Below are 15,300 nucleotides of genomic sequence, written 5' to 3'. Positions count from 1 at the left end.
CATGAACATACACGATGACAGCAAGTATTTATTGAACACCACCTCATAATACATGCCCGACCCAGCTCTCAGTGCTCTGCAAGCCTCAGTCCCTGAAGTCACCCCCGGGAGGCAGAAGCTGTCACTGTTCCCCTGCCACCAGGGAGAAACGCGACATGTAGGGGCTATTCTGTTGCAGTTTTAGAGATCACTAAAAATTCAAAAGTAGAAAAGATGAAAAGCAATTTAAAAAAATAAAAATGATTTTTTTTTAATAAAAAAGTAAGGATTTGGTTTATTTATCAATGTGTATCAATAACAAAGTTGCATCCCTATAGAAGCTTAGGGATATCCGAAATCTACGTAACAGCAACCTCTCAATTCCTCAACCCAAGTCACTCCCGGAGTCACGCCTGGGGTCCCATTCAGATAGTGTTGCTCAATCTTGCCAACACTGACATCTTGCACCAGGCAATTCTCTGTTGCTGGGTTTGTCTTGTGCCTCTTAGGAATTTTAGTAGCATCTCTGGTTTCTACACACTAGGTGGCAGTAGCACCCAACTCCCAGTTGTGACAACCAACTAGGCATTGGCAATTGTTGGGGGTCGGGGGTCAAAATTGCCCTGCTGAGAACAACTGCCTTAGGCTGCCGGTTGAAGACCAGGTGGCTGCTCTGGAGAAGGCTTGCTGTGCAGTTGGAACTGCCCGTCTCTCTCTGTTCCTTTAAATTCCTGAAATATCCCCCAGTGGGCAGGGCAGGGCTTCAAGCTTGCTTTGGGGCTGAAATAGGTGCCTTAACAGACACTGCATCTCCAACCAGGGATCCATGCCAAATGCTCTAGTTTCTTTACGGACACAAGAAAAGTCCATAAAGGGAAGGGGTTCTCCATTACACTCTGCAATCACCTGTACAACTTGAAAATATCCTGCCGCCCAGCTCCCACACAGACACTGCTGTCATCAGTATGGGGTACATCCTGGTTCCCAGGTAATTCTATTATGCAGCAAGGTTTGGGAACCACTGCCCTAGTGAGAAGAAACCCGAGCCTTGACTGAAGTTTCCTGCCCCCAACACGTCTGAACAGGACGTTCCTCCTGTAGAGCTCAGATGTGCACAAAACACAGTCAGAGGCCTTTCACCAACAGGCTGAACTCTTCGCTGTTCAACCTCTTCAAAACCAAGAGAACCACCATCAACAATACTTTCTCACGGCCAGGCATGGTGGCTCATGCCTGTAATGCCAGCACTTTGGGAGGCTGAGGTGGGTGCATCACCTGAGGTCAGGAGTTTGAGACCAGCCTGCCCAACATGGTAAAACCCCGTCTCTACTAAAAATACCAAAAAGTAGCCACGTGTGGTGGCGGGTGCCTGTAATTCCAGATACTCAGGAGGCTGAGACATGAGAATCTCTTGAACCTGGGAGGCAGAGGTTGCAGTGAGCCGAGATCGTGCCACTGCACTCAAGCCTGGGCGACAGAGTGAGACTCCATCTCAAAAACTAAATAAAAATATAAAAAATAAAAATGTTTCCTCACATTTGCACTGCACTTTACAGCTTGCAAAACATGTTGCTCTAAAGGACACTATTCAGACTTTCAACAGAAATGCCTGGCGGTGCAGGAGACAGTTTGAAGTTGGGAGAAGACCCGGTTTGAAGTCCTGAACCCACCCCTCACCAGCTATGTGGTCGGTCACTCGGCCTTCCCAGGCCTGGGTTTCCTCATCCGCATGATGGAAAATGGCACTCTCCCTGCACAGGTCCTTGAGCAGGTGAGAGAAAACTAAATGCAAAGAACCAGCACAGTGCCAGGCACAGTAGAAGCAAGCAGTGTCAGAAATTATTCGTAGAAGAGCTGAGACTTGCCCTAACTACCTGGCCTTCTGTCTGAGAGGGAAAGGGGCAGAAGTCAGATCTCTGCATTTTGGTCTTGGCTCTACTGGACACCCCGATGGAGGCTGCAAAAGCCTCTAACATTTGCTGCCGTCCTCCTTACCAACAGCACTCATGGGCTCAATGAAGTGCATGCACTGAAAATATATAGAAAGATGGCCAAGTGTCTCGGCATTCAGTTGTCCATCATCTCAACGTGGGCCTTGGTGACCAAGTGGCTGCAGAAGGATGAGCTGGGTCCAGAAATCACGGTGTCTCTTGTGCACCCACAGCCCCCCACACTACATTCTAGACTGTGGGCAGTGATTCCCAAGTTGGTCCCATGACATAGAAAGAAGTCCATGGAAAGGTGAAAGGCCACTTCACTTATTGTATTCCAGAAGCCAGAGCCCCACAGGCCAGCCGGTTGTAGGAGTCTTCCCATCACAGACATGCTGCTGACTGACGTCTGGGGACGTGCTCACCGTCAGGACTTTGAGTGACACGTGTAATATGCTTTGCAATGGAACAGATGGGGTTTCAACTGGGGTAAGCACTGACAGGGAAACCTATTTGTGTAACCCCGAGTGAAAAGACGATCCAAAAGAATGTGCACAGTCATTTAAACATCTTTAGATAGTGTTGGGGAAAATGTGGATTTTTTTGTTAACCTACAGAATTATAAGGGTTCATCTACTTAGCACTCAGCCAACAAACACTCCATGTCCTGCTTGGACTATGGTGTCATTCATTTTTTCCTTCCTTCGTACTTTCATCTAGCAAGTATTTACTGAGTGCCGGTTATATACAGACCTATGAATACAGCAGTGAATAAAACCAGCAAAAGTCCCTGTTTTCATGGGATCCAGAATCTGGTGGAGACGGCCGACAAGAAACAAATAGGTGAGTAAAATACAGTAGGTCAGGTGGTGATAGGTGCTATGAAGAAAAATGGGGCAGGGGAGATGAGGGGCAATCCTAGGGGTGGGGGAGGGATAGGATTTAAACTAGGGTGGTCCAGAAAGTCCTCCCTGAGAAGGTGAAGTTCGAGTCAAAACTGCAGAAGGTGAGAGAGCAAATCACATGGATACCTGGGGAAGAGCTGCTCAGGCCCAAGAATAGCAAGTGCAAAGGCCCTGGGGCGGTGGACGGCCAGCACTTTTGAAGAACGTCAAGGAAGCTCATGGGGCTGATGCGGAGGGAGAGGGGAGGAGGTGGAACAGGAGATGGGGGTCAGGGAGGCAATATCGGGGCAGATCCTTGGGGAAGCCCCCATTTGAAGGGCTCTGATCCCCATGAGAAGCTGCTAGAGCATCTGAGCAAGGAGGACAAGATCCGACTTATGTCTGACCAGGCGGCTGTCTGGGGACCAGGCTGTGGACAGGTAAGGGTGGAAGCAGGGAGCCCACTTAGGAGGCAGCAGTGAATTCCCAGTGATCCCTGCCCAAGGGCTCATTCCTCCTAGGAGAAGCCAGGATACACTTCTAATAGAGCAAGGAAGGCAAAGAGACCAGCAGCCCACAGGGGCAAATCACACGTGCTGGAGAGGCTGGGACAGAGGAGGTTTCCCGGGCTGCAGGTGAATGTTGATGGATGAGGAGGAGTGGGTGCCACGGAGTCTTCCCCGAATGTTATGGGCTGTGTGTCCGCATGCCTGTAGCAGGCATTCCAAGTCTCTCTCACTCTGAAGGCAGAGGGCATCCGGTAGCCTCAGGGCAGAAGTGGGCAGAGAGATGTGTGCCTGTGTGTGCTGATGCTGTGGGCACACTATGCGCAGGGGGTGAAGGGGAAACGGGGAGCTCCAGGGTGAAAGAATAAAAGGTGCCAACTCCATGATGGGGGAGCCGGCAGGGGCTTCCCAGGACCCGACCACAGCTGAAGGGGTCCAGGGGGCAGGGGAGGCTGGGCAGAGGCTGCGGAGGTCACATCCTGAAGACACAGGAGCCCCAGATGGAGGTGAACGTGGAGACCACCAAGCGGCTGGCATTTCTAGAAAGATAAACGTGGGGCTGGGATGGACTGGTCCCAAGGGGTGGGAGGCTACCGTGCAGGGCTGGGTTAAGAGTCCGACTGGTCCGGAGGAGACTAAGGTTAAGGGTGATGCCCTTAAGCAGGTGGGGGCTGGATGGGCGGGTGCTTTGTGGTCATGGAGAACTGGGAGGAGACTTAGTAGGCTGCGGGTTAGATGCAAACAGGTGAGGAGAGAGTAAGGAGGGTTTCTGTGATCCTGGGCAGGGTGATAGACACGTGCTGAAGCCCTGTGCAGAGGCTGAACACTGGGGAAGAGGAAGCACAGAACTGGAGGGAGGGGCCCTGGTGTGGGGAGGCCAGGGGCCTCTGAAGGTGCTGTGTGAGGCTGGCACTCAGGGGCAAGCAAGGACCAGAGACCAGAGCATGGGCCTCAGTGTTGGACAGCTGCAAGTCTGGGGGCCAGAGAGGACTGGGGGGATGGAAAGGGAGAGGCTGGACTGCAGGGTGGACCAGCAGGAAGCAGAGGCCTGGGGAGAAGCAGGATGTGGGGACTTTCTCATCCCAGGCAGGAGAGTGTCAGGGAGTACCAAGGGCACCCAGCCCTGGGGATATCCAGTGAAAGAGGCTCGGGGCAGCGGCTGGGACTTGGGTGGAAAGATGACAAGGACGCAAAAGGAAGAGCTGGCTTTGAGTCAGGGAGGGATCACCTGGGCCAGGGGCAACAGCTGGGCCAGGCTCATGGGGGCTTCGGGGTGGCTGGGAAAGTTTTATTTCTTGACCTGCGTGGAATTCAAGGGTGTTTGTCTTATGGAACCCCACTGAGCATTATATTGGTTTATGTGCTTTTTTCTATTTATGTTTTATTTTATAGTAAGAAAGTTTAGAAGGAAAGCTGTCAAAAGGTGAGTGGGGACTCTGCTGAGGGTTGTGTGAAGTGGAAGACAAGACAGTGGAGGGTGCAGGAGTGAGGGAGGCAAGGACAAAGAGGGGACAGGATGTGCAGCCTTGTTCAGGTCACTCTGGCTGAGGACTCACTCAGTGGAGTGGGAAGGTGGCAGCAGGGGGCGCTGGTGGTTCTGAAGGAGAGGTAGATGGACCTGCTTCTGGAGGGTGGGAGGAAGGCATGGGTGCTGGGCCTTCCAGGAAGACCAGAGGCCCCTCCCCAGGCCTTGACTCAGCCTGAAATCTGGGGAGTAAGGATGCACTGTCAGTGCACAGAAGGAAAGCTTTGTATAAACCAAAGAATGTGAAAGATCTCAATAATTTAAGAATACTGGAAGCCCTTGCCAGATCAATTAGGCAAGAGAAATAGAGGCATCCAAACTGGGAAAGAGGAGGTCAAGTTATCCCTGTTCGCTGATGATACGATTTTATATCTAGAAAACCCTGAAGACGTCACCAACAAATTCTTAGGGTTAATACATTAATTCAGTAAAATTTCAGAATACAAAATTAACATACAGAAATCAGCAGAGTTTCTACATACCAATGACGATCTAGCCCCAAATCGGGAAGGCAATCCCATCTCCAACAGGTACCAAAAAAAAAAAAAAAAAAAATATCCAGGAATATATTTAACCAAGGAGGTGAAAGATCTCTACGAGGCAAACTAAAAAACACTAATGAAACATACTGTAGATGAGAATTAATATTGTTAAGATGACCATACTGCCCAAAACAATCTACAGATTCAATGCAATCCCCATCAAAATACCTACCTCATTTTTCACAGAATTAGAAAAAACAGCTCTAAAGTTCATGTGAAACCACAAAAGGGCCTAAATAGCCAAAGCAATCCTAAGCAAAAAAAGCAAAGCTGGAGACATCACATTGCCTAATTTCAAATTACACTAGATGGCTATAGTAACCAAAACAGCATGGTACCCACTTAAAAACGGACAATGGAACAGAAAGGAATAGGGAACCCAGAAATAAAGCCGCATGCTTACAGTCAATTGCTCTCTGACAAAATTGATAAGAACATACACTGGGAAAAGGACACCCTTTTCAATAAGGAGTGCTGGGAAAATTGGGTATCTATTTGCAGAAAAATGAAACCGTATCCTTCTCTCTCACCATTTGCAGAAGTCAACTCAAGATAGATTAGACTTAAATGGAAGATCTTAAATTATAAAAACACTGGAGGAAAACTCAGGGAAAACTTTTCTAAACATGGGTCTAGGCAAATAATTTATGACTAAGACTTCAAACGCATAGGAAACAAAACTAAAAATAGACGAACAGGACTTAAACTAAAAGCTTCTGCACAGCAAAGGAGATAATCAACAGAGTCAACAGACAACTTGCAGAATGAGAGAAAATACTGCAAACTCTACATTTAACAGGGAACTAGTATCCAGAATGTACCAGGAACTCAAACAACTTAACAACAACAACGAAAACCACCAAATAATCCCATTTAAAAGTGGGTTAAGGACATGAAGAGACATTTTCCAAAAGAAGACAAATGGCTAACAAACATGAAAAGCATGTTCAACATCACCAATCATCAGAGACATGCAAGTTAAAACCACAATGAGGTATCAACACCAATCAGAATGGCCATTATTACAAAGCCAAAAAATAACAGATGCTGAAGAGGATGTAGAGAAAAGAGAACTTTTACACATTGTTGGTGGGAACATAAATTAGTACAACCGCTATGGAAAACAGCATGGCAACTTCTCAAATAACTAAAAATAGAACTCCCATTTGTTCCAGCAACCCCACTACTGGGTATCTACCTGAAGGAAAATAAATCATTATATCAAAAAGATACCTGCACTTGTGTGTTCACTGCAGGACTATTCACGGTAGCAAAGGTAGGGAATCAAACTGTCCATCAACAGAGGACTGGACTTAAAAATTGTGGCATATAGACACAACGGGATACTAGTTGGCCATTAAGAAAAGGAAATCAGGCCGGGTTCGGTGGCTTACACCTGTAATCCCAGCACTTTGGGAGGCTGAGGCAGGCGGATCATAAGGTCAGGAGATTGAGACCATCCTGGCCAACATGGTGAAACCCCGTCTCTACTAAAACTACAAAAATTGGCCAGGAGTGGTGGCACATGCCTGTAGTCCCAGCTACTCGGGAGGCTGAGGCAGGAGAATCACTTGAACCCGGGAGGCAGAGGTTGCATGAGCCAAGATCAGGCCACTGCACTCCAGCCTATCGACAGAATGAAACTCCCTCTCAAAAAAACAAACAAAAAAACAAAAAAGAGAAAGAAAAAAGAAAAGGAAATCATGTCCTTTACAGCAACATGGATGGAAATGGAGGCCATTATCCTAAGTGCAACAACTGAGACACAGAAAACCAAATATCACATGCTGTCACTTAAAGTGGGCGCTAAATGATGTGTACACAGGGAAGCTGAGTGTGGAAAATGATGAACAGTGGGGACTTGCAGGGGTGAGGGGGAGGGAGGCTCGTGGAGGATGGGAGTTTGTTTGGTGGGTAAAATGTGCTCTGCTCCAGTGATGGACAGGCTGAAGACCCTGACTTCACCCCAATGTAATATACCAATGGAGAAAATTGCACTTGTACCCCATGAATATATACAAATAATAAATCAATAAATAAATTTATTCATTTACAGGTTAGCATATTTGTATTATCTCCTGCTAATATGTAATTGAACTTCATTTCCTTTGTCTCTTTTTCCTCCTTCGATGTGGCTGCTAGGAAACTTAAACCGAGGGATGTGGTGTGGTCATGTTTCTGAAGGCAGCGTCCCCAGTAAGGCGCTCCAGTCTGGAGGGTCTCCCCGACCCCGCTGGAGAGGAAGTCCCGGTGGCCGGGGAGAGGGTAGGGAGGGTCCGGGGGCGGTGCACTGAGAGAAGGCTAGGCACGCCCAGCTCTGCTCACCCTCGCTAGGCACACCCAGCTCTGCTCACCCTCCCATCTCCCGGGCCTCCGCGCCGGCTCCAGCCACTGCGCTCCCACCGCGGGAGGGCACCGGAGGCCGCCGAGCCCCGGCCTGAACAGGGCGATCCTCCCAGGACTCTGCCCCTCTGAGGACCGGGCGTGGCTTGCAGGTTCTAGCGATGCCTCCCACAGGGGCGCCCCTAGCCCCTGTCACGCCCTCAGGACCCGCTCCTTTCTGTCACCACACGGTCCCATTCGCCCACTCGGTGACTGTAATTGACGGCTGTGACTCTCGGGTCAGCGTCCCTTTCCCATTGCCAGAAGTCTCCTGAGGGGCGCGCGCCTGTCTTGTGCCCCGACTCCCTGCTCGTACAGCGCCCCCGGTGTGTGCGGAGTGATTGAGGAGGTGGCAGAAAGAGCCGCACCCGCCTGGCAGGTTAGCTCTGGGCATCATGGGAGGGGCCTGGGGACAGAGGACGCTTCTCCTGCGGTGGGAAGCGAGAGAGCGAGGGGGTGCACGGAGGGCCCTGAGGAGGAGCCTGGCGGGGACCACCGATGCAGCTGTCGTGGGGAAGGGCAGAGGGCCCTGAGGAGGAGCCTGGCGGGCACCACCCATGCAGCTGTCGTGGCGAAGGGCAGAGGGCCCTGCGGCTCAGGAGGGACCCCACAGAGGGGCCCCACATTCAGCAGCCCCAGCCTGCACTGCGGTAGATGCACCAGCGTCAGCTGCTGGCATCTTCAATAATGGCCTGGCTGGGTCTTTCATGAGGCCACACATAGGACAAAAATATTTATTCGTCTTGAAAATGCATATAAATGCTCTATTAGGGAGTAACTGGAACCTGTGCCCAAGCATGGCTGGGCAGGCTTGACAATGGCCCACGAGATCTAACAAGTCAGGCACAACAGGGTGAAGTGGGTATGCTGTGTGCATCTGCGGTGGGTGACCAGGTGCCCTAGAAACGGGCCTCATCCCATGCGAAGTACTTGGTAATAACTGAGCCTGCAGAGAAAGCACAGAGCTGGGCGCCCCCGCGACTGCACAGATCAGACCTATTACTTCTGGGGAGGGAATGACATCCCGATAACATGAGTGCATTCAGGGAGGCGACATCCTAGCCCCAGCAGTCAGCAAACACTTTCCGTCAAGGGCCGGGGAGGAGGTGTTTGGGCTCTGTGGCACATATGGTCTCTGTCACAACTGCTCAGCTCTGACACCTGGCATGGAAGCCGCCAAGGCCAATACAAACCTTAGGCATGGCTGTGTCCCAGTAAGACTTCATTTACAAAAACCAGCAGTGGGATATGGCCTGTGGGCCATGGTTTGCTAACCTCTGGATGATCTCCAGGAAATGAGGCTCTCTTCCAGCCTCGGGGCCTGAGCTGGGCTGACACATTAAAGCACCACTTGGTCTCCTCAGAGAATCACCGTCTGTCAGCAAAGCTCTAATCTGTGAGCCCAGGACTCTCCCACACAGGCTGGATGGTCAGCCTACTCTCAGGCCGGCAAGCACCCGAATGCTAATATCTCACTGCAGCCATAACACTGCAACCATACCTCACTAGCTGATGCATTTTCCTTCTTGAGTATTTCATGAAATGTGAATCAAAAGGTTTCCTCAGCAGGGAGGTGCTAGGTCTGCCATCGGCAGCAGGGAGTGAGGGAACTGAAGAAATCTCACTTAAAATACCCCACAGGCCTAAAGCAAAGCCTGACTCTTTAAGCAGCTCCTGCTTATGGCACCCGGCAGTCTGGTCTTGGGCAAATGTGGAGACTGCACCCAACACCCACTGAGGATTCTTCCTCCCCCAGCTCCTTCTAAAGGGCAGGGGCTCCAGTGCCCTGGGGCAGAGGAGCATTTAGGAAGGGGAAGTACACACATCCCACGATGCAGGGGCCCTGGTGTGTGAGGCAGAAAAACAAAAAGGCCAGAGGGAAGCAGCGGAATCCCTGGCAGAGCAGGGTGTGGTGAGATGAGAAGAGGAACATTAAGGAGACATTAGGTTGGGCGTGTGTGGGCGAATGTCTGTGTTACTGCCGCGGAGGAGTGAACAGCAGCCTGGCTGCTTTAGAATGCAGAGTTGCCAAGCAAGCCCTGCCCCTCCTGCCCTGGAGGCACCAGAGGCTCCCAGCAGCTCCCTCCTGCACGAAGCCCTGTGAGCACTCACTGCGGTCAGCGCCTCCACGCTGGCTCCCATCAGACAGAGGTACCGGACCACGTCCAGGATCCCGTTGTTGGCCGCAAGGTGCAGAGGCGTTCGTCCGTACTGGGAAGAGAGAAAAAAGGTCAAAGGTCGTTCTTCTCATGCAGTTGCTGAGGACGACATTCCGGAGACACAAGGTTAAGGAAGGGGTCAGGGCCCACCAGAAAGAAGGAAACTTGCTCTCCACTGGGGCAGGCCAGTCAGGCAGAACCTTTCCAAGTGCTTTGCAGTTAAAAGAGGAGCTTCGAAATACAACTTCAAAGATAACTAAAGTAAGTTTCCTGCTGTGCTGGCCTGAAGGAGGCAGGAGCCAAGGGCTCAAGGCCCAGAGTTCCAGCAAGATCTGCACCATAGATCAAATGTAGACACAGCCAGGGAAGAAGATACGCAGAAGACAGATATTGAAGACATCCTAATGAGTGAAAATCCCAGGACAAGCCCATAAGCCCTGTCTGTGCCTGTGGTTCCCAAACTGTGTGCCAACGTAGCCCAGGGAACTGCACTGAATTCATAGGGGTGCCCAGGAATATCTAAAGTTTTTGATAAGAAAACTGGTTCTGAGACCAGGTGAACTACTTGCTTGAAGTGGTACAGAGTGTCATCATTAGACTGCACCACCCCGCCTTTCGTGACACCATGTCTCTCACAGCTGGGGTTTGGTGGCTGCCCTGGGAGGAATCAAGAGTCTTGAGGAAATCACTGTGGACAGGATATGAGGCCGTGTCCACTCTGAGTCCAAGGTTTCAGAAGTGCAGTGCACTCATCACATTGTACGTAATGTGGTCATGGAAGAAGGAAAAGAAAATATTAGTTTTCTTTCTGTTTATGTGTATTATCTTTCTCAGCTGCTGCTAAGCTGTTAGGACATAAGTGGTTACTAAGTTGTTTGGATTGAACCACTCAATGAACAGAAGTGTTAGGGATTTCTTTTGATCTAGGGGAACCATGAAAAAATAATTACTGAAACCCTGAGGATGTTGTGAACTGAGAAAGTTTAGGAATGTCTTTTTTATGCTATGTGTTTTTAAATATCAGTTTTTGTTATACAGTTGACACATGCTCTTTTTAAAACTCCAAGCAACCTAGAGAAACATATAATACAAAATAAAAATCTTCCTTCTCCACTCCCCCCTTTACTCTCAAGCTCCCTGGCTCAGAGCTGTCCCTGTTTTAACAATTTGGTCCATTTCCTCCCAAGCTCTTATCTATGAATCCTGAACAGGAGAGAAATAATTTAAACAGCCGAGATGTGGTCATAGCCCACCTTCCACTCTGTCCCTTGCTTTGTCCATCTGACAGTAGATTGGGAACACCTTTCCATGCTTGTAACGGGAGGGATCACATTCTGAACGCCTGAATCGCATCCACTGCGTGGCTCTCATGATTCATTCAGCCACCAAGGGTGGACGTTAGGCAGCCTCAATTCCCGGCTAGTGTAAACACTGCTGCAGTGTGGGACACGCTCACATTTCTTTATTATTATCTTCTGCAGTAATGCAGAAAGCAGATATTAAGCTTTCAAGCGTCCTAGAGTTCACATGAGAAGGAAAAGGGAAGGTTTTGAAGACTGGGTGAAATGTTTAAAAGATGCAATATAAGGGAGATGTAATTTTGGTTGTAAAATGCACAGTTTTATAGAAAAGAAGAAAGCTGAGGAAGAGAGTGTGATGAAGAAAAGGGCAGAGGAAATGGGACAGAATGACACCAAACCCCTTAGCCTTAAATTCCAGTTCTGCCACCACCCGGACCCAATGTCTCCAGCTTCATTTTCTCCCTTCCCCATAACCCCCTCCCTAATACCTCCCGCACACCCCTGTGTGTCAGCGATAGTCCACAGCAGACACACTGGCTTCCCTTGGTGGAAAACAGGCTTCCCTCTTCTCCATCTGTCAAAGCCTCCATCATCTTAAGTGATCACCTCTGAAAAGCCTTCCCTGATTTCTTTAATATCTGAATTGTTGCTTCTGTGTTTCTGGAGCACCTTGTGCCCAACACAGCAGCAATGACAACATGAGATGCGGCTACATCTGAATGTGAACGTGTCTAAAAGCAGCCTGAGGGCAGAGCCATTCACCTTGGCATCTACTAGTTTCTCCCTCCACGCTGGGCACAGTGCAGCCCTGGAAGGGGATAAACACCTGACAGGCAGCGAGTCCTCTCTCATCCTCCCAGATGTGTGCGTGTGCACAGCGTGCCTTCTGTCTGTCCTTAAGGGAAGTACCAACTCAAAGAGGGACAAATGGGTAAGGGCCATGCATTCTGCGCCATCTATTTCCTTTCCTTTCTGTGCTCTCTAACACGGCCAGTTGAACAGCCACTCTCCTGATTTCCATACGAGAAGGAGGAAGAATGCAGAAATATCTCACTGCATGAGCGTCAAACATAGCAACGAGGTCCTGTCACATACTGGTGACAGGGTAGGATTTGAATGGCCATTTTTATTTCTGGAGGAACTTAATCCCGATAAGGAAAAGGCAAGCCCATGCAATAAAGAAAGAGCAACAGCCTCCTTGTAAAATGGGGGTGCCTCCCCACGCTCCCAATTGGTTACTTGAGTGTGTCTCTAGAAAGCTGGATGTGCTGTGGTGGGAAACAATGCCTTCTGTTACATACCTGTGCTTCTTTTAAGGCCTTCTAAAGCCCCCATCACCTTTCCTTTTTTTTTAAAAAAAATAGCAAAACAAGCCTGACAGCAACCCGTCTGAAGAAGCTGTGAGACCCCCAAAGTCAGGGTGTGCTGATGATGGCAGCGTCAAAGCCAACCCGGGGAGCCTGTCTGCGGGGGTTGAGATGCAGAGCTTGTGTGCAGCCAGCACCCTTCTGTCCAGGCGGCCTCTGAATTATGGGTCTGAATTATGCTGCTAATTCCAAGGGGTTGAAACTGGAACTGATGATTTTCACATCAGCTGAGCTTCATTCAATGACAACATCGTCTACAGAAGGCCCTCTATGTACAGCTGCTGTGCCATAGACAGCGATTACGCAGGTTTATGTCAGCATTTATCGACTTTACTTATAGATATTTGTGGCCTGAAAAATGTGAGACTTTTCCAGTAAATAAGCCAATGGTTTTAAAACACCAAAGTCTGGGACTGTGGATTTTTTAAAGGGTGTATTTAACAAGTGAAGTTGTGCATTTAGGTATGGAGTGAAACTGGGAAGAACACCATTCCCTGTTTAGGTTAGGGCAAAGAGATATCTGCTCAGCTCCTCCTCTCCCCCCTCACAAGGGGAAAGCTGATTCTACATGCTGCACACATAGTAGGCCCCTGGGCGCACAGTGGGAATGTCTACAGAGAGTCAAATAAGTGCAGATGTCCCTTGAAGCTGCTTTTGATTCATTTAAAGAATCCTAGAAGGAAACCCAAGGTCTTGATGCTTCTTCATACTACATTTGGCTTTTCCCTTAAGCCATTTACACAACTGACTCGGCAAGATTGGAACGGGACAAACTAAGAAAGCAACCAGCAGCTAATGGCTAAAACCTGGGATACTGCCTTTCCACACAGTCTCAGAACGTGAAATTACCAATTTCGGCCGGGCGCGGTGGCTCAAGCCTGTAATCCCAGCACTTTGGGAGGCCGAGACGGGCGGATCACGAGGTCAGGAGATCGAGATCATCCTGGCTAACACGGTGATACCCCGTCTCTACTAAAAATACAAAAAACTAGCTGGGCGAGGTGGCGGGCGCCTGTAGTCCTAGCAACTCGGGAGGCTGAGGCAGGAGAATGGCGTATTCCCGGGAGGCGGAGCTTGCAGTGAGCTGAGGTCCGGCCACTGCACTCCAGCCTGGGCGACAGAGCAAGACTCCGTCTCAAAAAAAAAAAAAAAAGAAATTACCAATTTCAATTTTTGTTTGAGTTAATCACATAACATGCAAAAGGAGTAAGTTTACATAAAAGTATAATTTTCCAGCTGTTTTAGATATTCTTTTTTTTTTGAGATGGAGTCTCACTCTATTGCCCAGGCTGGAGTGCAGTGGCGCGGGCTTGGCTCACTGCAACCTCTGCCTCCCTGGTTCAAGCGATTCTCCTGCCTCAGCCTCCCAAGTAGCTGGGATTACAGGCATGCACCACCATGCCAGGCTAATTTTTGTATTTTTAGTAGAGATGGGGTTTCACTACATTGGCCAGGCTGTTCTTGAACTCCTGACCTCGTGATCCACCCACCTTGGCCTCCCAAAGTGCTGGGATTACAGGCGTGAGCCACCGCACCCGGCCCAGATATTCTTTTACCTCCAACAAACCATACTAGAATCCTCTACTGGCATTGTATAAACCATTGATAAACATTTCCTGAAATTAAAAAATCAATTGTACTTGGACTTCATTTTTAGCATAATCGTAAAAACATAATGCTTGTCTTTAATACAGCTACACAGCCAAAAATCACAGAAATCTCCAATAGTCTATGTTGTTTGGTAATGAAAATCTATATGGGATTCAGAGAAAAGGGAAGGTGGTGGCTAAAATCTACAAGTCAACATTTTTTATGAACCTAAAAGCACAATTATTTTCATTTATCAATTTTTCACCAAATGATAGCATCTCTTTGGTCTTACCACATTTATTTAGCACAAAAAAAGGTACTAGGAACTTTTGCCCTTAAAACTCTCAATGTGGACAGCTAAGAAAAAAAATATAGGGCCAGGTGTGATGGCTCACGCCTGTAAACCCAGCACATTGGAAGGATGAAGCGGGCAGATCACCTGAGGTCAGGAGTTCGAGACCAGCCTGGCCAACATGGTGAAACCCCATCTCTACTAAAAATACAAAAATTAGCAGGGCGTGGTGGCACGGACCTGTAGTCCCAGCTACTCAGGAGGCTGAGGTATGAGAATCGCTTGAACCCAGGAGGCAGAGGTTGCAGCGAGCCAAGATTGGGCCACTGCACTCCAGCCTGGGCGACAAGAGTGAGACTCAAAAAAAAAAAAAAATAATAATAATAATAAATAAAATAAAAAAGAGAAATATAGTCCTGGGATCAAATCTTAATGTCCTTAGACATTTTCCTGAAGACTTAGCGCTCTAGAAAGATGTTAGAATTTTACCATGCGCCTCTCTGATTCCTCTACAGAGCCTCATGCTCACATGCATGTACACACACACACACACACACATACACACACATGATTTCCATTAGTGTACACTGAGTTATGCAAAAAGCACTTATTATAGTAATTTTGTTTATCTATGAAATTATTCAAAAGTCACATGTAAAATGCAACTTAAGATGGCAAAACCCCATAAAAAAGTACATGTCCATATAAGTAACATTCACTTTCAACAACAAACACATGCAAATAGAAACTTGGCCAAAATCCAGGATCAGGTGGGAGGACACAGAAACAGGACCTGGGATCAGGTGGGAGGACACAGAATCAGGACCCTGAATCGGGTGGAT

The 15,300-nt window shown here is 48.7% G+C and overlaps 1 protein-coding gene across 5 annotated transcripts in view; it reads right to left on the bottom strand.

Annotated features, from left to right (window-relative positions):
- Window positions 1-15,300, bottom strand: part of DAPK1 (death associated protein kinase 1) — a 212,160-nt gene that overhangs the window by 40,965 nt on the left and 155,895 nt on the right. For all 5 annotated transcript variants that reach the window (XM_026446963.1, XM_026446961.1, XM_026446962.1 and 2 more), the window contains exon 18: window positions 9,862-9,960. In XM_026446963.1, coding sequence (XP_026302748.1) covers window positions 9,862-9,960 — 99 coding nt within the window. The remainder of the gene's footprint in view (window positions 1-9,861; window positions 9,961-15,300) is intronic.

This window comes from Piliocolobus tephrosceles, chromosome 14, assembly GCF_002776525.5.
Source record: "Piliocolobus tephrosceles isolate RC106 chromosome 14, ASM277652v3, whole genome shotgun sequence".
In the NCBI taxonomy this organism is placed as follows: Eukaryota; Metazoa; Chordata; class Mammalia; order Primates; family Cercopithecidae; genus Piliocolobus; species Piliocolobus tephrosceles.
The sequence above is the reverse complement of the archived record's forward strand: the minus strand, read 5'-3'. Positions and strand labels throughout refer to the sequence as shown.